The 23,776-nt window shown below is 37.2% G+C and overlaps 3 protein-coding genes across 7 annotated transcripts; 2 read left to right on the top strand and 1 right to left on the bottom strand.

Annotated features, from left to right (window-relative positions):
* LOC104440805 (mitochondrial inner membrane protease subunit 1) lies at positions 1-5,051 on the top strand. 5 transcript variants are annotated; one of them, XM_010053786.3, is made up of 6 exons: positions 1-185; positions 1,504-1,746; positions 1,891-2,115; positions 2,616-2,726; positions 3,868-3,937; positions 4,826-5,051. In XM_010053786.3, exons 2-5 carry the CDS (start codon positions 1,609-1,611, stop codon positions 3,925-3,927), a joined length of 534 nt encoding a protein of 177 aa, XP_010052088.2. In that variant the 5' UTR covers positions 1-185; positions 1,504-1,608; the 3' UTR covers positions 3,928-3,937; positions 4,826-5,051. The 5 variants fall into 5 exon arrangements, with proteins under 5 accessions (XP_010052088.2, XP_010052089.2, XP_010052086.2 ...); XM_010053787.3 differs by having other exon boundaries at positions 1-201; positions 3,871-3,937; XM_010053784.3 differs by having other exon boundaries at positions 1-201.
* A 7,802-nt stretch (positions 5,052-12,853) lies between these two features.
* Positions 12,854-17,143, bottom strand: LOC104440804 (DNA replication complex GINS protein SLD5). Its single transcript, XM_010053783.3, has 6 exons — positions 16,804-17,143; positions 14,751-14,873; positions 14,354-14,436; positions 14,152-14,261; positions 13,247-13,322; positions 12,854-13,142 (listed from the first exon to the last, which is right to left on the bottom strand). Exons 1-6 carry the CDS (start codon positions 16,984-16,986, stop codon positions 13,028-13,030), a joined length of 690 nt encoding a protein of 229 aa, XP_010052085.1. The 5' UTR covers positions 16,987-17,143; the 3' UTR covers positions 12,854-13,027.
* Positions 17,144-20,790: 3,647 nt separating this feature from the next.
* Positions 20,791-21,315, top strand: LOC104442541 (agamous-like MADS-box protein AGL29). The gene has a single exon (XM_010055961.3). It carries the CDS (start codon positions 20,791-20,793, stop codon positions 21,313-21,315), a length of 525 nt encoding a protein of 174 aa, XP_010054263.2.
* The last annotated feature ends 2,461 nt before the right edge of the window (positions 21,316-23,776 follow it).

Below are 23,776 nucleotides of genomic sequence, written 5' to 3'. Positions count from 1 at the left end.
TTCTCTCTTTCATCTCAAGAACTCAAACGCACGCCTTCACTTCCAGCTCCAGAGGGAGAGGCTCGCTCCCCCGGCTCGCCGACGCCGGGACTCTGCTCCGTCGCTTGAGGCCCGCTGCCGCCGTGGCTCTCTGTTTTTCTTTTGGGTGCGCAAAGTCAGCTGATTTTCTCTCCGGACGATTATGGGTATGCTGCTGAGTTGGTGAGTGGTGTCCAAACAGGGATACGTTTGGAAAACATTGATTGAAAAACGTTGCAGTTGCAAAGCAAGGCCACCTCTGTTCTATCTTTACTTTGCTTGAAAGTTGAAACTCGTACTGACATGTGAACTTGAGGGATTCCAGACTCACGGTTTGCAATTTTGGACTTTGATTGTAAGATTGGGGGAACTTGCCAAGCTTTAGATTGATGGGTGTTAAGTTGTAGCTAGCTGTGTCCCTTGGCTGTGTACTCTGTGTGGGCATCGAATGTATGATTGTGGTCCCTTTGTTGATTGATGTGTTGATTTTTTGACTTCATCATATTGATTGGAGTTGGTCTACTTTTATTTTTTTGGCTGATATCTCCATCTCTTAATTTGTAGGTTTTTAAGGGGTCAATGTCGATAGCACTAAAAATTGCCTGTTCACATGCAGAACCAATGCTTAGAGGACCTTTTAGTAACTGTAATAGTACTGCAGCCGTTGTTTAGGTTGTTTCAGCACCCGTCATTGCTGTAACAGCGGTTAAAAGCACCTGCAGGTGCTGCTCAGGTGCTAAAACAGCATAAAAAGCCTAATGCTGTTCCTGTGCTGTCTCAACCTGAACAACACCCCTTAGTGCTATTCTTGCGCTGGAACAGCCCGAACCGCAACCTCTAGTGCTGTTTTAAGTCTGAAATTAGCTAAACAGCATTTTTTTGACCTCTCAAGTTGACCCATTACGTGATTTGGTGAAGCAAACTTTTTTTAAAGTATAACCTTCTATTGTTTGGGCAGACTTCTGGATAATGCAAAGGTGAAAAAGAAAAGGAGATGGAGGTGTTGAGATAAGTGCAACAATCAAATGGTAGGATGGGGAATCATTCATCTAGCTCATCAAACTTTGAGGGTTAAAAAGCCGTGTTTTTCACTGTTTATTGAATTACTGCCAGGAGATTCAGAAAATGGAAGTGCTTATAGTGTAATGAGTGACTTCGTTCTTCCAAGTCCATTTGGGAATCAGGTAGAGTGGGAGATCATGTCTATTGTAGAAGAAGGAGAAAGACAAAGAAATGAATGTGCATTTGCAAGGATCAAGAAAGAATGTCACATAAGAGATTTAACACTTCTTTGAAACTGACTTTGAACATGTTCATTTTTTTTTACACCATGGTGCATGGTTGTACTTATTGTGTCCTTGAAGTGGGTATCGTGATGAGTTTACTAGTAATTGTTGTAGGTTTCCATAAAGAAAAATATGTTTTATATGCAATATATATGATTCATACAAAAGGTATTCAAGTGGGGCCCTTGCTGTGCTACAGGACTTTGCAGAGTATAATTGGTTGCAGGTGGCCACTTGTGTAATACAGTTACTCATGGTGAGTTGGATATAGCAGATGATCTTCCAGAGAGACTAAGCCAGCAACATGGTCTCATCAATGGTAGTGGGTAGTCTGAAGCTATGGACCAATCTGGTCGTAGAAGGATTCCAAAAGTCACTCTCTATAGCCAAGTTCCTTTGCCTCCTTCACGCCACCAATGCCTACATCTGCACTCCCATCACGGTAAAAATTGAATTATCATCATACACCTTCTCGCAATAAATGCAATCCCTTTTCCTTTTTTATTTTTGTATCAGAAACATAAAATTGGAAATTTTTAAAGGAAATTCTTTAGTTAATGGGTGTTGATGATTTGATGTGTCACAGCCCTACGGCCCAAGCATGCTTCCAACCTTGAACTTGACTGGTGACTTGGTCCTTGTGGAGCGGGTCTCGACCTGGCTTGGCAAAGTGGATCGAGGTGACATGGTGCTCTTGCGCTCTACAGAGGATCCAAGGAAGGTTGTGATCAAGCGCATCATGGCAATGGAAGGCGATACTGTTACTTACCTCGTGGATCCCAAGAACAGCGATGCATCAAAAACTTGTGTGGTACTTGTGACCAGCCTTCTTGATGTTGTTTGTTTTGAGTTCTCTGCTTTGGATTGGATTCTGGATTCATTGGAACTAGTTAGTGATTTTTGCTCAGTTCTGAATATTATGTGCTGGTTGATGATGCTTCTTGATGAATTTTGTTTGTTGTGAACCGTTATTTCTTTTGTTGTTTTAATGGGAGGTTGCGAGGTACTATGGAACAAGTTGACATTATTCGCAGTTGCTCTTCTATTTCACTTCCTTTTGGACAAATGTGTCAAGTTTTCCTTTATTATGTTGATTTTTTGGTAGATGCTGTTAAAATTGATGTCTTCAGTGTCCTTGTCAGAGTTATGAAGATTATGTCCGGTTCATTTTATTATTATTAGTATTATTTGACTATGCTTCCTGTAATATCTCAAAAAGTTGACTGTTACTACTTCACTTTGCCTGGATTTTTGCCTGTGTATTTTGTTATAAGAAGTGAAATGTCATCTGAAGTCCCCATGTCTATGTAGGTTCCTCGGGGAAACATATGGATACAAGGTGACAACATATATAATTCTAGAGATTCACGAACTTTTGGGGCTGTGCCCTATGGTCTTGTGGAAGGCAAATTGTTCTGGAGGGTGAGTATGCTTATCTGTTGGCCCGTTTCGGCATATTCCTTTCCCTTTTATCCAATTCTGTTCAACTACTTTGTTAAGGCCTTGAAGCTAGTCCTGTATTGATTCCCCTTGAACTTTTTCTGTTATAGCTTGCAAATATTTCTGGAGAGTAAATCTTGAGATTTCTTTTTAGAGTGATATTTGGGAAGTTGATTATGAGCGGAGAACATCTGTGAACTTGCATTTGCTTTGTATGAGAAAAAATTCATGCAGTTGTTCTCTGGTTGAACTTGCATTTGCTTTGTATGATAATTGATTAATTAGGAAGAAGGGTGCTTTATGATGGTATTCCATTTTCGTTGATCTGTTGGGCCAGCCTCAAATTCCATTAGAATCAAAATCAATGTACCTTGCTAGATGGGTAGCTGCACCTGCAAGCAGATTTTGTGCACTAGACTTTGAGATTGACATTTCATCCATAATGGGACGAAGGACAACACTATAGAATTCCTTTGGTACAACATAAGTTATGGGGTCAATTTACAAGTTCAGTTAGAGCAGTGTTAGTTTAGCGAATCCCTGGGATCATATGCCAGGCAAAGAATCAAACTTGAGTGTGTTTTTGCTTCCTTCCCCAACAATTTTGCATTTTCTTGAATACACTTGCAAGTTCACCGCCCCTGACCCCTGACATGTTTCCTCATATATGACACATAATTATAGTTAGCTCTTAGAAGTATGGAAAAGAACATGTTGTACCTTCTGAAATGACATTGATATTATAAGCCATAACGTCAAGGGAGCCAGAAGACATTTGAACTTGGACTGGGTCTGTGCATGAGGATGTACACTTACGTGGAAGCAGGGCGTTCTTTTAGTCATTAGCATGCTGTGTTCCCTGGATTCCTTTTGGACCATGTAGTGAAAGGAAGGAATTCAGTTTTCTCCTTTGATCTTTTATAAGCAAACAAAGGTTTTCTGGAATGCTTATTCTCCTCAAGATAACTATGGTTTTTGCTTCCTTGCATGAATATGTCATTTGGGTCCAGAGGCCTCCCCTTCTCATTGCTTTTCTTATGCACAATTAAAACATGTAAGAAAAACGCATAGATCTCTACTTGATCCTGCCCTATGCACTACTTATTTGAAATGATTCTGTCAGCAGATATGGCCACTCAAAAGCTTTGGCTCTCTACATGGAGAAGCCAAAGAAGATTCATAGGTCTTTTGAGGTACATCTTCTTTTGTTTCAATCTCTACAGGAACTGCTTCTTTTGGATTAGTTGATTTAGCTTGTTCTATTATCATCAAGGTCTGGTGCCATCGCTACTTTTGTGTTAAATCAAGATTGCATTTCTCATAGTATTACTATAGTGCATATCCAATGATGATGACATTTGCTTGCTTCAAAACTGTCAACATTTCTTTTTTATTCTATATGATAGATAAGATTACATTAAGAAGGTACCAAGGGGGTAACTCCCTAAACAGCTTCCAGTAGAAGCCACCATACACAAAATTATGCAGTAAAGACTGTTTCTAGCGTTTTTGACAAAATTAAATGTATGAATTTGAATTTTTTGCTATACCTAAGTTAAGAGCATACAACTAATTATCCCTAAAAGAATTCCAAGAGGGAGGATTAAAATTTTTAAATTTCCTTCTTGTTCCTAATCCTCTCTCTCTGAATGAGCCAAAAAAACGAGGAGAGGAATTATCTTAATAATCTGTTCATTTCCGGCACACGAGCAGTCAATGTTTCTTCATTTGTAACTCACAGAGCTAAGAAGCATATCTTGAAAAGCAAGCTGTGATGATTTCTTTTTTTGGTGGCTCATTGTCTTGTAGGTGCTTTCTATCACCACACTGGGCTGTATCAGCTTTAGCGAAATCCTCATTCTTTAATGTTTCCCTTTCAGTTAACTCAATAGGATTCAGTATGACGAAATTGTTGTACCATCTAAAGTCGGGTACATTTTGGCTGGATGTTGTGATGCGTGTTCTCCTCAGTGACATTATATTATTAAAGAACTTGTGTAGTTTCATGGGCACTAGATTGCGTCTTCCCCAACTCCAGCTGATGCATTTCTGTGCAACTGACCCTTGTGCTTGAATTGTAGGCATGGAAGGAAGTTCTATTGCTGAGAAGATTTTCGCCAATATAGATGATACCTAGTGCACGTCCAATCCTAAGTGAGCACATATTCTCTCCCATAGATGCATGGGTATGTGTTGATTATACCCCGAGTATTGTTTGCATTGTAAAAGAGTAATTGCAGCTCTTTTGGCTACCTTGTAATCAATGAAATTTTCTGGCATCATAGAATGGCATTGTTCATTTCTTTCCTTTTGTCCCAAACCAACAGTATTTGGTTACTACCGAGTTTTTGGATTGTACCAAAAGTGTATTAAAAGCCAGAAATTACGAGGGAATGAAAGAGCTATTGCAATTTGGCTGAATTTTTTTTTAACACAAGCAAAGGAAAGCAATTGGAAATAGAGTTATTTGGACCACATGAATACATGTATTTTGCTTATATCATTTTACAGTTGAACGAATTAGGTAAACAACTGATACAATTTTTCCTTATCCGACTGTTTGCTTTATAGAGAGATTCTATTCTTGAGGATCTAATAAGATTAGAAATGTCTTGAAGAGTCCATATATTTATGAGTGTTGCTAAGCTAACGGCACCGTTATTCCCTGGTGAATAACGGGGAATAACGGTGCCCTTTTTACCACAATCTGCTATTGAGGATTTTTAGGCAACCGGAAATTGCACAATAAAAGGACACACAGCAAATCTAAGGCATTTCTTTCTTTCTTTTTAAAAAAAAAAAAAAAATGAAACCAATAACAAGGAAATTTAATTACGTGTGAAATTTGTTTAATCTTAAATAACTAATTAGATGTAAAATCAATTCTTTTACGATATCTTTGGGATAATATTCTAACATAATATAAACACACTGAAAGCCACATTAGCAAACACACATTTTCACAGGACCTAAAAGGTAACAAAGTTTTCCATACCTAAAACTCAATTCTTTCACTTCTTAAATAATTCAAAGATGCATGAATTTTTACATTATAAATACATTAAGTTTTTTTGTTTCACCTGCGCAAATTAATGAGTTCACTCAAAATAATTGATTGGGAACACTAACTTTTGTTTTGGGCCATACAGAAACCCCAATTCTTTTAATTTGTGGCTACTCATTTTTTTCCTCTTTCTCATTGAAATACACGAGTTTTCGGTTAAAAAAAATTAAAAGCATCAACATCGTTTCGCCTTGCCGTGTCTTATATACGCATCGGTGTCATTAATCACATTTTGGTACCAGCTTGCATGTACGAAAATTTTAATCTTGCTCTTGCCCCTTTGAAGTAAAGGTTTTTTTGAAATCCACCTTCTAATTACTTATTTTGTCTTTTTTTATTCTTCTTGTTATTTTGCAGTTTGTTTTTTAGCCCAACTATGTTCTTTTTTTTCATTTGATCTTTGCCTCTTTGAAAGTCCCACCAAATGGAATTGTTTAACAACACTATAGCGTTAAATTTAAAGTATATTTTTGCTGCAAAACTGGATGCGCCGGTTAACCGATTTTGGGTGAAAAGCTTGTGGTGGAGAGTGCTCCATCACGAGGGGGAGAGTGGCGGAGCCGTTCTATTATCATTTCCATTCTATATTCATCCTATATATATATATAGGATTCTCAAGAAAGTCTTCAATTTCTTCCTAACGATTCTTCATCTCCTTCTCAAGTTCCATGAATAGCTGAGAATATCTAGAAAGGCATTTATAGAATCGGTCTAATTCTGGCACCTTTTGTTTGAAGGAGTGAAGGTTCCCACCAATCAACCTTTGTTTTAGCTGTAGAATCTCTCTTTGATTGATCAACGTGTTACGTTCCAAATCTTATTATGAATGGACTTGAAATGATCTTTGGATTGATCAAAAGAATACATATATTGATTAGATTTACTAATTAGGAGGGTAGATGAGAATTAAAATCAACGCATATCTGGTTTTGAAATCAAATTCAACGAATTGTTCATGACTTAGATTGACCACAATGGTCATGGTGAGTGAGTTATGCCTTTTCTTTTAAAAGAGTGGACGACTCATCTATTTTCACATGAAATGGATTTTCTAATTCCTTTTTGAATAACAAAAATCTATATGAATTTTTAAATTATTTAAATTTCTGCGAAACAAACAGAGTTTAAAAAAATCATTTCCTATGTTCGAATCCAATTTCATATGTAAAATATATATACTTATTTGCAATAATATTTGAGAGCGACACATGATAATCAAATTTTCCATTCTTTTGAACAAAAGATTACGTTCAATTATTTGATCATTTGGATGCAACCTCATTCTAGTATCTGTTAGTCTTGAAGTGTTTTTATCAAAATCAAGCATTTTTTTTTTAAAGGAAAAGTTATTTATTTTTTATTTAGACTAATAAAATATTATGAAAGCTTAATTGACAAAAGAAAGGAACAAATAGTAAAAGTTGAATTCCTAATGTTGTTCAAGGATTGCACATAATAAATAATCTTGAAAATCACTCACCATCTGTAATATAAAAAAGAAAGGAAAAACATACAATAAAAACTATAAAAATTTACTCATCTACCAACTCTCAACCAAAATGGAAAAAAGAAAATGAAAATTACGGACTAAGCCACATCAGCCATATACCATTCCCCACTCATTTTTTGTATTTGTAGATATAGACATAGACAGTCCTTTTGGCACCCGGGATTTGCAAACAATGCCTTTTTGTGTTATAAGATAGGGTTCATTATTTGACTGCAGCTCTGCCGGGCATGCTGAAAAGAACTGCTGTTAGAACACAATATGATCATTGGGTTGAGTAATCGCAATCATCATGAGCTCTTTCTATCCAATTATGCCTGAAATATTAGAGATTAGAGTTGAGGGCCAATGCACACTCAAGTCGAAATCGAGATATCTTCAACGATGAAATGAAGTGATTACGCCAAACTCTTGATGAGTAAGTACGATATCTATTTTGATTATAATGATCTTAAAAGTACGTTGGTACCACGAGCTGCATTTTCAAAAATTAATCGAATTTTCATACCTGATACTCGGGACAAATTTTTGATGACGATGAACCATTTTAGGAACAAAAGAATGAAGATTCTATTATCAAGAACTAACGTAGATGATCTATTAGTATCGTGTTCAATTCCTCAATTGATGCACTTGCTAACTCAAGCTCACGTGCTTCAAGCTCCTCACCAGGTTCGTCCCACAAACCGTCCTTTCCATTGGCCCCGCTCATTTGCACAAACTTCTCCACAAGTTCTGGATCCCAAGTCTCCCATGAACCTCCATGAGTTCATGGGTAAAACCTGGTTAGCTTAGCTCCAATTGAGGGAAGGCCAAACCAAAACAGCTCGCTGGTCGGCGAAAAGGCGATGGTTCTGACCTCCACCCCCGCATGGAATAGCAAGCTCGCTTTCTTGTAGATAGCTGACCAAAGTTTAGCGATTGTGTTGTGACGGTACGCCTGATTCTCTTCAATTTGATCTTTTGCCGGCCTCTAGTCCGCTTACCCTCGGTGACTGACTGAGGGGGTTTAAGAACAATGGAATCAGAGACTAAAAACGCCCATTGTTTCACCGTGGATGATTAGAAAGGACTGCCCATGACATCCAAATGATTCGATTTCCATCAAAGAGATAAGCACGACTTATAACCGACTTAGATATATAGAACATTCACAATTGTAATTCTAATTAAATCTTGTCTTTTTTTTTTATTATGTTGATAGGATTTGTTACACTAGTAAGTCACCGCTAGGGAAAATTGTCCAAAAAGTCCAAAAGACATTTTACGGCAGCCAATTCAGCACTAAACCTTTCAATTGTGCTAATTTAGTCCTAAATCGTTTGACAATTTATCAATTTAGCATTTTCGACCAATTATTCATATTATAGGTTTCAGACTAAATTTGCAAAAGGGCAAAAGATTTGTGACTAAATTGACATAATGGATATGTTATGACTAAATTGACATATTTAAAATGTTTATGGTATGATTGATCACGTAAAATAAGTTTATAACTTTTTGGACATATATCTTGTCCCCGTACATTGCATGGGACTCTAATGGGTTGTTCTGATTCTAATTTCATTTCCTGCAGTCGAACAAGTGATTTTAAATAGGAAAGAGCGTTCCAAGGAATGATAAATTCTTACTAATTAGAGAAAACCGTCATTTCTTTCTATTGATTAATAGCAACCCGAGTACATAGTATACCTTTTGCCTTCCTCTTTTTCTCAAATGAAATATTCCCAATATTTAGATATGAATGATTTTACACTCCAGTCATTTAAACTTAATTTATTTATCACGTGCATATTAATGTATCGAGTGCTCTTATATATCATTCCGACGTATTTCGGATCATCTTTGTTTAACCCCAATGATGTTCATCGAACATGAGCGGAACTGCAAATCGTTTTGTTCTCCCTTTACGCTCTCAAGTCGTTCGCTTAAAATTGCTTTGATTGATCTTATGCAAATTATACACTGAGTTGACAATGAAGGTGTTTCTAGAATGCACGTCTGCTGGATCTAAAGAATATGAATATCCTTTGTAAATAGCATTGACGTTCTGCAGAGTGGGGGTGCAAATTGTTCTTTGAGCTATGCTTGCAATCATGCACTTTGCTTTGATGAAAATCTGTGTTTTGCAAGTCTTGCTGTTGTTCTGTCAACCAAGAAATGACATCTCTCCCAGTATACTTCGTTAATAGAGTAGATCTTTTTATTAATGGGTTGGCATCTAAATTTTGGCGATTCTGTTAATTGAATTGCATGTGAATTTTAGGAGCATCGTTGATAGCAATAACAGGCTCATGTAATTGCATTTAAATTAGACCGGCAGTGGATGGGTTTGAATGGATGATTCTAAACTTAACCACTAAGCTGCACTAAGCCCATAAGAGTACTAAACTTCGATCTAGCCCGTTACTCTCTTCATGACCGAAATTATTGACAATTTGGTCAAACATCCACTTGCAGACAAGTTCAACAAAAGCGAGGTCCTTCACGGCAGGACCCGATGACAAGTTGCTGAGCCGATCGCCCTTACTGCTTGACGAATCCCGTTGGAAATTATATCCAGAGAAAGCACACTGTTTGTTGTAATCAGAACATCAATGTAAAGAAAACGATAATAGCTATATAATATTATTCTTTTTATGTGAACTTACAACTCTTGTAGAAGAAGAAAATAAGATATAATATAAAATTGAAGGTGAGGTACGAATATCCGAATGCCAATGGTGCTCCGCAGATTCACGAACTATGCCTCCCAAGATACAACACCTCGAACTTGTTTGGATTAGCACTATGCAAACATGACTCAGTCAAACCGTTCAATTGAACCAGCACATTTAGAAAAATCAAAGGAGTAGAAAAGTATATCAAAGTCTTTTTGGAATGGAGTCAAAGATTTTTGGTTTATGTATAGAAGAGATCGAGAATTAAATAGACATATGCATCTACAAAGTTCATGAATAAAGAGATACGTAAATTCAAGAGATTCATGAATCCAAAAACACATGAATTCAAGAGATTCGTGAACTAAATAAAAACATGAAATACATGAATCTAGGAAATTCATAAATCCAAAAAGAGATACATGATTAGAAAAGACGTATTTTAATTTATTGGCTATCGTTGATCCATTAACTATAATTATAACCATAATTACAACAAATCCAACCACTGCTTGCTGGCTTGAGCTGCGATCACGACGGTCCATGGTGTTGCTGCTTCCTAATCGATTGAGCAGGACCGCGGATCGTCAGGCTGAACACCGACAATTGTTGCTCTACTATTTTTGTAGAGGCGAGTCCGTGCACCATCCACGTTGCTACTCCAACTAAGCACTGTGAACTGCCACACTCGTCAGCCATATCCAGATCCGCCATGTGTCCACTGAGCCTAGTACCACTATCCGTGAGCCTCCGCCAGTTGTTGTTCTGCCATTCTCGTGATCTGCCGTCCGTCCGAATTTGGAAACGCTATCCAGGCGATATTGCAAATTAGGTAAGAATCTTCATTAATTCAATTTACATATAATTTGCTACCTAATTCATTAAAATTGCAATCTTGTTTGAATCTCTTAATAATATTACCATATCCACAAAAATTTCCGGATAGCTTTTGAATTAAGAATTATTTCCTAATTTCGTAACATGTTATAATTGTTAATACAATCTCATGCCCGAGATACGATTTCCTATTGCACCAAAAATTGACCAATCTGATCCTCTCATCTAGGTTAGGATTTGCCAATTTATTTTCAAATTTGAATTGATATGGATAATATGTGATCAAGTGTTAATTTTTATTTTAATTTGATTGTTATGTTTTGTTTGATGTAGGTTGATTTCGTTTCCATTAAAAAATAAATCAAATCAAAACCAAAGATAAACACCCAATCACAAAATATATTATCCACTTCTGTTCAAATTTGGAAATAAATCAACTAATTGATTCCTATACATGAGGACTGGATTGACCAATTTTATGTACGATTGCAAATCATATCTCGGGCATGAGATCGGATTGACTATTATAGCATATTACGAAATTAGGAAATAATCCCTAATTTGAAGGCATTTCATGGATATGATAGTATCACTAGGATATTCAAATAATTTTCACGATTTAAGTAACAAAATATATGAAAATCGAATAGGGCAAGAGGCTTACCTAGAAACTCACCGTGACTATGGAAACACCAGATTAACTAGAAAACCTGCCATGGAAAGATTAATCACGGCAATAAAGAGCGAAGCTCACCGGACGTCGATGAGGTGCGGCGGCGCAAGGAGCCTGCTGCAAGGCCTTCAAGTAGAACACCTGCGACAAAATCTAAGTGAATCGCCCTGAAGAAAAACCGGTGTCGCCGGAGTCCACCGCAACGAAGATGGCTTGGCGGCAATACTAGTCCAGTCGTGCCAGGACGTCAGGCTGATGGCGGCAGAATGCTGCCGGACCGGTCGATGGGCTCGCCTAGAACTCGGCATATCGACAACCTCATCGTCTCGCGAGATCATGAGAACTCGGCATATCGACAACCTCATCGTCTCGAGAGATCATGGTGCTGGACGGCAACGAAGAGAATCGCCGGCCCCAAGGAATACTCTGCCGCGACCCTTTTTCCCTCCATACTCTCCTGTTTATAAGGACGAATTAGGCTTTCGTTTATAGTCCACTTTCCAATTTCAAACTCTAAGAGATATATTTTTTAAGTCCATATTATCTTTTAAGATCACGATGATATCAAATCAAATCTCTTGATAATATTCAAAGATTTGAATAATATAAATTACCCCAATTATCCTCTAAATCCAGTCGAAAATTTCAGCTCTTATGATGATGATGGGCTCAGTCGAATTTTTTCTCATCGCGGGCTTAGTTCAATTTGTCCAGAGCCATTCATTTAAAACCAATCCACTGCTAATTCAATTAATATGCAAACTCTCGCCGTAGGCTTAGTCCATTTTTGTCAAGAACCGTTAATTTAAACCAATTTACCACTGGTTCAATTAATACGCAAACTATACAGGCCTATAAACTACTAATGCAGATACTCTTAATATCTTATATGCAATTGAACTAATGTTATTTTGTCTATGGATCGTGTCGATCCTTACTACTTAACTGAGCCACCAAAATCTAGGTGTCAACATAGTAACCCATGTTAGATTTGCATCCACCAAATGAATCATATGTTTAAGCAAACCTATTCGATGGAGGGTCGAGCCGAACTCTGGAAGGAAAAGAAAAAGTTATCTTTTGCTTGGGCCAAGCCACCAAAAGAGATTGCTCTCAAGCCCATGATCAGGTCATCCATGCCTAATACCGATGGTCTCTTCTTCCCAGCCTTGCAACCATCATTTAACTTTCTGTAGACCTGTACTCATTTCCACCGCAAACATATCAGCAAGCCACTGCCCCTCTTAACAACGTGTGTCATGTAGCTTTCTGTCCTAAGACCAAGGCATTTTTCGTCAATGGACTTCCAAGGACTTCCCTGAACTATTAGCACATAAATACAGAAGAAAATGAGATGGCACCCTGAAATGACTAGCAATGAGCTGCTTCTGACAATCATGTGTTTTTTGGCATGGATTTTGGATTAAACACCTGATAGATTACAGCCAGAGGAGATGGTAAGCAATTTTTGAAAAACCATCGACCAAAAGTAGAGAACATTTGTCTTTCTCATCATCTTGCAGGAGCAAAACAATTGTGGGCTCAGACTAGATCGACTTTTCCATTCTCAAGAAGCTTCTTTATGCGCTTGAATGGTATGAAGAACAATTCACCTGGCTCCATCTCCATGAGCAGATCTGTTGCCAAGGACTTGTTGCTGCCAGTTAGGAAGAAATCCATCAATTGCCAACATCAGATAAGAAACAAGCTAAGGACATTCAGCCAAAAGTAAAACTGTAGATTGAAGGAAAACTAGATTGCCTGTCTTGTAATTCAGAAGGTCCAACATATTCCCTGGCTCTGCATACGACAAAAGCGTCCATCTGTGGCTCGGGGACTGAAAACAGGAGAGATTATTTATTAAAGAAAGGCAAGAGTGCTGCTCATATCAAGTATCCACTCAAAAAAGCACAAACTGAGCAAATCTAAGCTGAAACTTAGAGGGTTGATTAAAAGGGAATATTTAGAAACTTATTACAAAATTAGAGAGTAAAACGTGTCACTAACACAGATTTGTTACAGCAGTCAGACTAATTCTCTCTTTCTTCTCTTTAATGGTTCTAGGAATCAATGCAATCAAGCATAAGCAAGACCCACGAGTTTATTGGCCAAAAATAGAATTCCACAAGTTCAGTATGAGTGATTCTTCACTGTCTCGAAAGAAAAGAGTCTTCCCTGGTAAAAACTGAAACTTGTAATGACTAAACTTTAGTCTACGGATGTCATGGCCAGTTCTAGCACCAATTGCTAAATTCTGAAGTGGCTACTCAAGACTGAAGAGTTACAAGCACAATGTTCTCAGATTGAGTGTCAGCACAGCTAACAGTTGGTAGCAAGTGAGGTACTGAAATGGAGGCTGTGGTTGCAGACTTGGAAGTAGGGCAGGGGAATATGCTGTGAGAAAAGGTGTTCAAAAGCAGGGCATTGCCTGAAAATTTCCTGGGTATTTCCAGCAAAAAAATTCAGAATAAATGTTCTTTGAGAGTCCTGTGTAAACGGATTGCATATTTGAAAAGATGGAAATTCAGTTCATGCAAACACAAGTGCACTGACATAGATTAGAAGGAGGAAATCTAGAGTTAAGTGAAAGCATAAAAAGTATCGTAGAACAACTCATACTATTTAAATAGGAAGAGATAAGGGACCAGGAAAGAAGATCAAATTACCCATGTCATCCTCTTCGCTAGTTGTTGATTGCCTGAGTAAAGACTGGTAATTATCAGGCAAATTCAGTAACACACTTTCCTCAAGATGTTTCCCAATAACTTCTGAATATCTGTAAACAAAAAGTGGAGGCTTCAATTTCGGAAAAATGAAAAAAGCAATAACCCTGAAGTCATGACATAACAACAATGTTGCTTCTTTCACCTTCTTGTGAAGTTTTTCTCTTGTTTAGAGAGCCGATCATGCAATTCGTTTGTCTTTAAAATGTGGAACATAAACTTTTCAATCTGCAAAAGGATACCAGAAATCAGTAACTTGACAAAGAAATGCTCAATGTCACGAAGACTTTGGAAACTGGATTTTGTTCTCTTTGTAGAACAGGACGCATCTATATGGTCATATTCATCCTGACTAAGAAGCACAGGACTGGTAGAAATGATCAAAAAGTATACAGAGGACCTTCCCTTGATCTTTTATTCCACTAGTAATTCACACAGCCAGGATAAAACATCTATTTTATAGCATAATGGAAACCAATAGCCAAAATTTGGCAGATTGAATTTTTCAAAGTAAAAGAACGATGTTGGAGGGAGTTTGCTACCTTTTGGAGACGAATCCGGAGATATGATCTCAATAAGAACTGTGTCCTATCCAAGTCCATCTGGTAGAGAGACACTGTGAGAGGATCTATGCCACTTTCTACAAAGTCATCCACAGTTTCTTCCTGGACATTATTGACAGTTAGCAAAAAATCAATATTCAATGTGGAATGAAATCAGTAATTTTTGAACTCAGAGTAGATAAATGACTAAAATTGTTTGAAAAAAAAAATGGAAACATGTTCAGCACTATGCAGAGGTAGTTTGAAGTGCCTCATAGTCAGCAAACTCAGCACAAGTCACCAGATTAGAAACCCATGAACAGCTAACAAAATCCACCTACTCCAAAAAGTGTTGAAGAGCTGGGTAAAAGATGTGGAGTTGCAATGGAAAAATTAAAGAGTTAAACTGCCTTGGAGGAGCTCCAACTGCAGACCATTCTGAAGGTAACATGAGAACAACAGGACATAATATAGGATCTTGATGAACTCTGCACCACATTGGAGTTTGGCAGTGAAGGTCTAAGGAAGCTGTGGTTAATAATAAGCATGCATTCAATCCTTCACCTTTTAACAATTATTAGGAGACACAGAGCATTGTATTCATCAAACATGAACAGGGCAAGTGTATAGAGGGGAGGGAGAAATGACCGACTGTTTCTGAACAATTTCTCTTCATTTGAGTCATCAAATACAGTAATTACTCAGCATGAAGGGTTCTAATCACACCAAGCAATAAGGAAGAAAATGTCTGCATCTGTGTTATACCTCCAATGGAGGAGATTTGAGATTCTTTGAAGCAAATGAACTCAATAAAAGCTCCCAGGACCTGGAGGCTTGTGTCTGGTATTTTTATAAAGATCTGAGAAGGTTTATCGGATCATTTATGAACTGGATCCAGAGTTACTTTGTAAGCAAATTAATGTGGAGGCATTTGAACCAAACATTCTCTCTTTCATCCCAAAATCAGGTTATGGGGTTGATTTTTCCTAATTCTTCCCTTTCAGCTTGTATAATGTGGAGTACAAGGTCAATAAAAAAACAATTGTCGGTGGACTTCAACCTCTACACGAGAACGTCTCTCACCCTCTCAAACTGCCTTTATTCCTTCCGCCTATCACAGGGAATGCAGCTCACCCAGGAAATAGTCCACTTCATCAAGAATAATGCAGAAGATTTCTGGAGATCAAAACTAATATTGAAAAAAAAAATTAATAGATGAGAAAGAAAGAAACCTTATCTCACTGCTAAGGAAACTTGGTTTGAACGAAGTCAATTGCGATTTAACTCTTCAATGAACTGCTATGGTCTCATATGAATTTTATCAAATGATCGCTCCTATCGATGAGCGGTGCCCCAGAGAGGAGTCAGATTAGGAGATTCCTTCTAAAATACATAATCAATTTATACATTTGAAACAATGTGTCAAACGCTTGAGTCACCGACAAGAAAGAAGAAGCAAAAGCATCGAGATCGCACGAATCTCCTGTTTCTTAATTCCATGAAAACCGCCGATTTTGGGTATCAAAGTTACCCCCCAAAAAGGAAAAATTTACTCATTGCAAGAGCAAAATGACATCCTGGGCTGAAAGATCGACATCGTTGAAAGCTAAGCTGCAAGCCACTCAATTGTAAGCAATGTCCACTCTTAAGATATATGCCCAATACAACCTCTCGCCCGAATTAGACTCTAATGAAGTCGGGGAGAATACCCACGGGCGGGTCTCATTGTTTCGAGTTCAAAAAGCCGGGGAATACATGAGCCAACCCAAGGTGAAGGGTCGGATCGCATTTCGACAAATTCATCGCCTTTCGATGAATTCGCCGACCGGCTAGACGAGAGGGATATCGGGACAAACACGGGCGTCGGGACGGACCGTCCGGAAACCATCAAATGTACAATTTTGAACCCAAACACGAGCAGGGCATGGATTGAACTGCGTACCCACGAGGCCATTACCCAGAATTCAGCTCCCGCGCCACGAAAATAACTCGACTAGTGCAAAAAAAAAAAAAAAAAAAAAAAAAAATCAGATCTGCCGACGTCGAGTTTTACCATCAACTGGAGCTGCCCGGCGACTCGATCGATGAGGTGGGTCTCGAAGCGGAGGATCTCGGGAGCCGCCTTCTCGTTGCGCCAGGCCCGCTTCAGCAGCTCCACGTCGGTGGTCGAGACCAGGGCCTCGAGCTCCTCCGCCCCGCCGCTCGGCTTGTCCGCCGGGCCCGACTCGGAATCCATCGCGATGCTCCCCCTCCCCTCTTGCTGCGGCGGACCCGGGATGACCTTTCGGCTCTTTGGACGATATTGATTGCTCGTTCCAGTCGAGATCGAGATGGAGCGAACTCGACAGGGAGATGGAGAAGGTAAGAGAGAGAGAGAGGCAAGGAGGAGCAGCGCTTGGCGCGAAACTCGAAAGGCTTGAAGGAGGGAAAATTGTGTAGTGAAACCTCAGTGGTCGATCGTGGGCCCCGCATGTAGAATGTAGATCGAACGGTTGAGGTGATCCCAATCCGTCAGAGGTAGGTCCCCCACCCCCCCGGTCTCTCTTCTCTCTCTCTCTCTCTCTCTCTCCAGTGAAATGACAAAACTATCAAAACTACTCATATTGAGATAAAAAAAAGATATCGCAAATGTCACAGCTTTTGCACCGGAATTTTGATTATGCATCACAATTTTAATCGATCATTCGAATTTCATAGAAGAAATTTATCGTAAGTGTCACATTGGACTTCTGTCAATTATGATTAAAGCTTTTTAAATGAAATTGTGGCACTTAAAAGAGAAATTAAAAGATTATGGTACTCATAAATCATAATAAGGCTGCACGAAAATTATAATACTTAAGTAATCGATTAAAAAATTGTAGTATTTAAGTGAGTGTTATACAAAAGTTAAAACATATGTGGTGTCATTTTCCTAGATTGACTTCTTCATGAGATGCTTTGATGTTTAGAGAAAAATAAAATGTTTAGGTGATCTAAGTGTGTGGAAGTTCAATTTATCTAATCCTCGACCTAAGAATTGGGATGTAGTATGCTCAAGTGCATCCTATGCTTTGGACTTAGGTAACTATAGAACTCTAGTAGTTGTTATCACACATTGTACACCCATCACAATGGTTCCTCTTGCCCATCTAGTAGTCATACCTCTACAAGTGTTTACAAAGTCCCTGCACATCTTATCTTTCAACTAGACAAATCCTTCCTTAGTAAGTACATTGGCTTCTCTCATGATTATAAATGAAATTGTCACTCTTGCTCCCAGTTTGACACTACACTCAAAAGGGTATCACAAGCTTAAAGAGATGGACTCAAAAATCTTTCAACAACGCTCCAATTCTCCTATTTTTGCCCATCTCAACTATCTAACGTCTGGCTGAGTTTTGTCCAATTTATGGATCTCCATATTCAGCATTTTTGGATCATGTAGCCATTATCTCCATCTAATTCTCTTTAAAAACTCTTGGCAAAATTCCTTGAAAACACCCATCTGTCTTTCCTCGTCATTGGAGGTGACCACATAAGATTTTTAACTGTGTTCATTAGAGGTGAGCATGGTTTTAAAGTAGAATTTAGAACTAAAGAATCGAACCAATGGGAACTTGTTTGGTTTTAGGTTCCAATGTATGTAGGGTAGGTTCTAGATTCCAAAAATTAAGATAATTGTTTCAATGGATAAGTTCTAAGTTTTAGGTAGGTGGAACTTAGAACTTGGAACAAGTTTTTATGTTTTTCTTGGTCTATGTTTTTGCATGATCTTACGATATTCTTTGGCATTCATTGATGAGTATATAATATGGAACTATTGGTTTGAACTTTCATTTTGTGACTAATACTTTTATTTTGTTAATGTTTCGTATTATTTATGTATCTAAATACAAACTGTGGTTAGTGAATTGCAACAAGTTGTGATCATTAAAAGTGACGATTCACTACAATCGTTCAACTAATAATATAGGTGGAATATGGTAGAACTTGGAATCGACCCTAGAACCTATAATAGGGTAGGCCCTAGGTTCTAATATATGCATGGTAGATTTTAGGTTTCAAAAAACAAGGAACTTGTTCTAACATGTAGGTTCTAGATAGAACATGTACGAAATCTAAAATCGCTCATCCCTATTGTTCATTAACATTTGTTGATGAAAAGTAAATGTGTCACACCGATATAAGTTTAGAGTTTTAAAATTTGAGGTAAACATGTCATTTGGATACAAATTTAGGGTGCATTTGTTTAAGTGAAAGTGTTTTTTGAGAATTAATTTTCTGGACTTTCACTCATTTGATTCATCGAAAATGACTAGTTAACCAAAAACACTTTAGTTAATGAAAACATTCATACATAAAACTAGGAAAAGTGGATTCCTAAAACTAAAGAGCAAAAAACATTTTCTAGAAAAAAACTGCTCTTAAATTTTTTAATATTTTTTATTTTTTATTTATTTTTTTTCTTTATTCCTCCACCAGTTGCTGGCCTTGGCGATGGTTGGCCATAGGTGTGGGCTAGCAAGGTTGGCGAGGCTTGAGCTCGTCGGCCCACACCCGTGGCTAGTCATCAAGGTTTGGTGACCGGTAGAAGAAGAAGTTAAAAGAAGAAAAAAGAAAAGAAAAAAATGAGAAAAAAAAATAAAAATAAAAATTGAAATTTTTATGGAGATTAAAATAATTTTCCAAATGAAATGCAAACACTAGAAAACATTTTTAGGCACATATCATCAAGCAAAGAAAAACTAATCATTTTCCTGAAAATGATTTTCCAAAAGCATTTTCTTTTATTGTGAAGTTTTCCATGAAATTTTTCCCTAAACAAAAGCACCTTTAAATTTTTGGTGTTACAAAAAAAGTTTATGATAAATATGTCACAATTTGTATAATTTGAATTTTTTGTGGCTTTTTGTCTACATATAATTATCTCTTCAACTTGGGCCAGGCCGCGTGACAATTCTAGTTTTCTCAGTAATGTCATCAAAGATGAAAATAACAAAATGCCAACCTACATAACAAAATAGGCTCTCCAAATACGGTATTGATTCCGCTCGAAGTTTCTCTCTCGTCAGGTAAGTGGGAAAGGAAGGAAAAGAGTCGGGCAAAATTGGGAATGCTTTGAAGCTAAGAACAAACTCTTGACAATCGCTGGATTCATCCTCAGCATACGTTTATGGATGGTGTCTTCCCAAATACAGATATGAGCAAGATATCACTTTCTTGAATTTGAGAAAAATAACACTAAATATTGCAATTATGGCTAAATTCTATACTTTTTAAACTAAGTTGTTCCACTTTCTTGCTAATATTCTTTTCATCGTACTTAATTCTACATAACTCAAATTTGGTTTGAATCAATGTATTAATCCTTCATGAATAAATTGAAGGTGAAAATAACACAAATAATTCATTAATTTTGCCTCAATATGCAATGTTATCCGTAAATTTTTAATTTGTTCAATATAGTTCTTGAACTTTTAGTACATATTCAATTTAATCCTTGAACTATATAAACCAATGACTAGATTGAATTTATGGATATAATAATTCAAGAACTAGATTGAACATTTTCCACAAGTTTAAGGATCATGTTACATGTTAAGTTAAAATTTAGAGACTACATTGAATAAATTAAAAGTTTATGGACCACATTACATATTGAGACAAAATTTAGGGACTAGTTATGTAATTATCTCTAAATTGAATTTGAAGTTAGGTAAAATATGGTGACAGAACCAAGAGTGCACGACATTGGAGATGAAAGAGACTCCGGATAGGAATAACCTAAGCTTTGCTTGTTTGTAAGATAATAAGTATGACCGTCGGGAGCTAGTGGAGGCGCATCATGTTTTAGTCACACAAAAGGAGAATTAAAGAACTTGCCTTGCCAGTAAACCCTAATCCAAATACGGTAATGAGATTCTAAAACCCATTTTAGGAACTCATATTGTCTTGAAATGATGGCGATATAAAAACACGTCTCGAGTACTTCAAATTGTATTCTGCAATTGATATTTAGAAATCAAAGGAGATTTGTACTGAAAGAAAAAAAAAAATCATGGGTCGACGCAAGATTGAGATCCAGATGGTGACGGATAGTTGCACGAGGCAAGTGACTTTCTCGAAGCGAAGAACCGGGCTTTTCAAGAAGGCGAACGAGCTAGCGATCCTGTGCGCCGTCCAGATTGCGATCATCGTCTTTTCCCCTGGCGGCAAACCCTTTTCGTTTGGGCATCCGAACGTGGAATCCATCCTTCATCGATTTTTAAATCAGGAGAAGACTCCGGATGAGGGCACAAGCAAAGACGCCAAATCTCGTGACGAAAGCGCGACTGATGGAAATCTAAACCAACAACTCCTCGATCTGCTCAAGCGATTGAATGCCGAGGAGAAGCGAGGAGAGATGCTCGAGAAGATGGTGAAAGCAAAACGAGCTGCCAAAGGGCAACCTCTTGGATTGCCTGAACTCGGAGAGTTAAAGGGATCGTTAGAAGACCTTCGCGAGAAACTGAGAGATCGGATGAACGACATAGAGGGGTGTTCGGCGTTGTTACTTCTCGCAGAAAACCAGCCGATGATATAAAAACATTACAAAGGGTCAGGGTTTAGAAACTTGCTATTGTATGCTGTACCTTCCCAAATACAATGAATTTGGTCCACAAGTACTAATTTGTTCTTAAGATTTCTTTCCATTAAAAATTAATGACGTTGTTTCCCTACTATTAACGCTTTTGGACCAAGATAATCTTGGACGTCCTTACTCGAGCCTGATCTCTCTGCGCGAAGAGAACTTCAAAAGCTTGTAGATGAATAAATCTTTTCTGGACCATGCATCATGCGCATCATTCAAAGTCGGATCTCCGACTGCACTTTGTTAAGGACTAATTCGTCCGCAAGCAGTTGTTAAATCGTTGACATGAAAAGCACCATTTTTGTGAATATTAAACCAAAAAAATTGAAGTCTCAATACCTTTTAAATACAGTCTCATAATCTGTAAGAAATATAAAAGAAAAAAAGAAATAGTTCAGCGCAGTAAATCCATCAGCCGGAAGAGATTGAAACTTTGTACGTTAGAACATCCGGGATACGCTTCTCCTTTACGAGAAAGTAATCCATGGATCCAGTATAAGAATAGGCCCTGAGCCCACAAGTGAAATACAAATCGAATCGAAGCGCGTAAACTGCAAGAAATCCGACACATATTGGACGTCTAAAAGCATGTCAATGAAAGTCCAAATTCACATATGTGATTCCCTATTTGGAATCAGAATGGACATCCGAATTTGGAGAGACAAAAAGAGGAATTGGACTAGTTGCTATATTGGTGAATGCATATCCAAGTTGAATAAATCGAAAAAAGGGAAAGTGGCGATATCTTGGGGAAGGGGAAATGCGGGGAAGGGGATTTGGACTTGATATCTTGGCGATATCTTAAGCTGCTTTTGGGAATGGCCTTTCCAAAGGCCTTTGGACCTCTAAAGGTTTTTGGCCAAGGCAAGTCCATTTACCCAAGGCAAGTCTGTAAGGCTACATTTGGCAGTAGTGGTGAGCGGTTCCAGATTCTATAAGTTCCACCTGGAAATCTTTCAATTGGAACAGGTTTCTTATTTTTCGGAATCTAAAATCTACCCCGCATACATTGAAACTTGGAACATTCCTTGTTATAGGTTATAAGGTTAATCCCAAAGTCTACCAAAATTCCACAATTAAAATAAAAGCCTTAGCCGTAAAATGAAAGCTCAAATTAATGATTTTAGATTATACACTCATCATTGAACGCCATTAAATACTGTAGGATTGCGTGGAGATATAGATCAAGCAAAACACATAAACCTATTTCAGGTTATAGGTTATATATACAAACAACTTAAAACTTGGAGCTTACTCATCAAAACAAGTTCCCCGATAATGGAACTTGGAACTTATCCTACATGCCTTAGAACTTGGAACCGGACAAGTTCCCACTAGTCCTTTTTTCTCAAGTTTAGATTTTACCTTGAAACCATATTCACCTCTATTTGATAGTCAAAATAAAATTAGGGATATGATAAAATTTATCATATCCTACGTTTGGTGTCTATTCAAGACAAGATAAAGTTAGATATAAGGATAATATAAGCCGGATAAAATTATTCTATAAAAGAAGGGGGGATAAAGATGGATAGAATTTCTAATATTTATAATGAGAAATTTATTTTCTCGAAGAACAGACTTCTTAGATTAACAAATTTTAAATTATATTTCAATATAAATAATATTTAAATTCTAATACAAATAATTCAAAATAACAAAAAATAACAATTTAGTTTTTAATTTAGTCTTATCTTTATTCATATATTCAAAATTAATTCTATCTTGTAATATATATAAATATAAATATATGCTTATACTTATTATATATTTTAGGTATTTTAATATTTTAGGTATATTAGTATAATTTACTATTTAATAAAATTTTATTGGAGAATGATGGATGGAGAGAAAAGAACTAAAAAATAAATTTAAAAAATAGAGGAAAATAAACTAAAAAGAAAATAAAAATAAAGTAGACAAGAGTGTTGTGAGAAATATTTACTATCTTTGTTTATGACATTTTTATTTCATTTATATTTATATATCATTTATACCAAATAATGTACATGATATAAATATATTTGACTTTAATATTGTAATTTCAAATGGTAAATGTGATATAGCAAAATTCTTAGATTTCATATCATATCTTATCTAGTCATATTCTAGTTAGAAATTCAGATAACCAAATGTAATTTAAGAGCTTTGGACTTTATTATTTGTGAAATGCTTGTACAATTCCTTTCTAATTTTGGCCTTGTTAAAAATCAGAAATTCCAAAAATGCCCTCACTACTAACTACCTCGTTTGATGTTGCTAACGATGCTAGATTTGATTGCCTATGAGCCTTGCCAAAGGTCACATGACCTCAAGTGACGGCCCCTGGCTTCGCCCAACCCTAGGTAGCCTCATTGGAGGTCGCCTTAACTCATGTGACCTTAGGCAACAACTGCCGAGGCTAGATTTGACA

Source organism: Eucalyptus grandis, chromosome 4 (genome assembly GCF_016545825.1).
Source record: "Eucalyptus grandis isolate ANBG69807.140 chromosome 4, ASM1654582v1, whole genome shotgun sequence".
Classification (NCBI taxonomy): Eukaryota; Viridiplantae; Streptophyta; class Magnoliopsida; order Myrtales; family Myrtaceae; genus Eucalyptus; species Eucalyptus grandis.
This window is presented reverse-complemented; position numbering and strand designations above follow the sequence as displayed.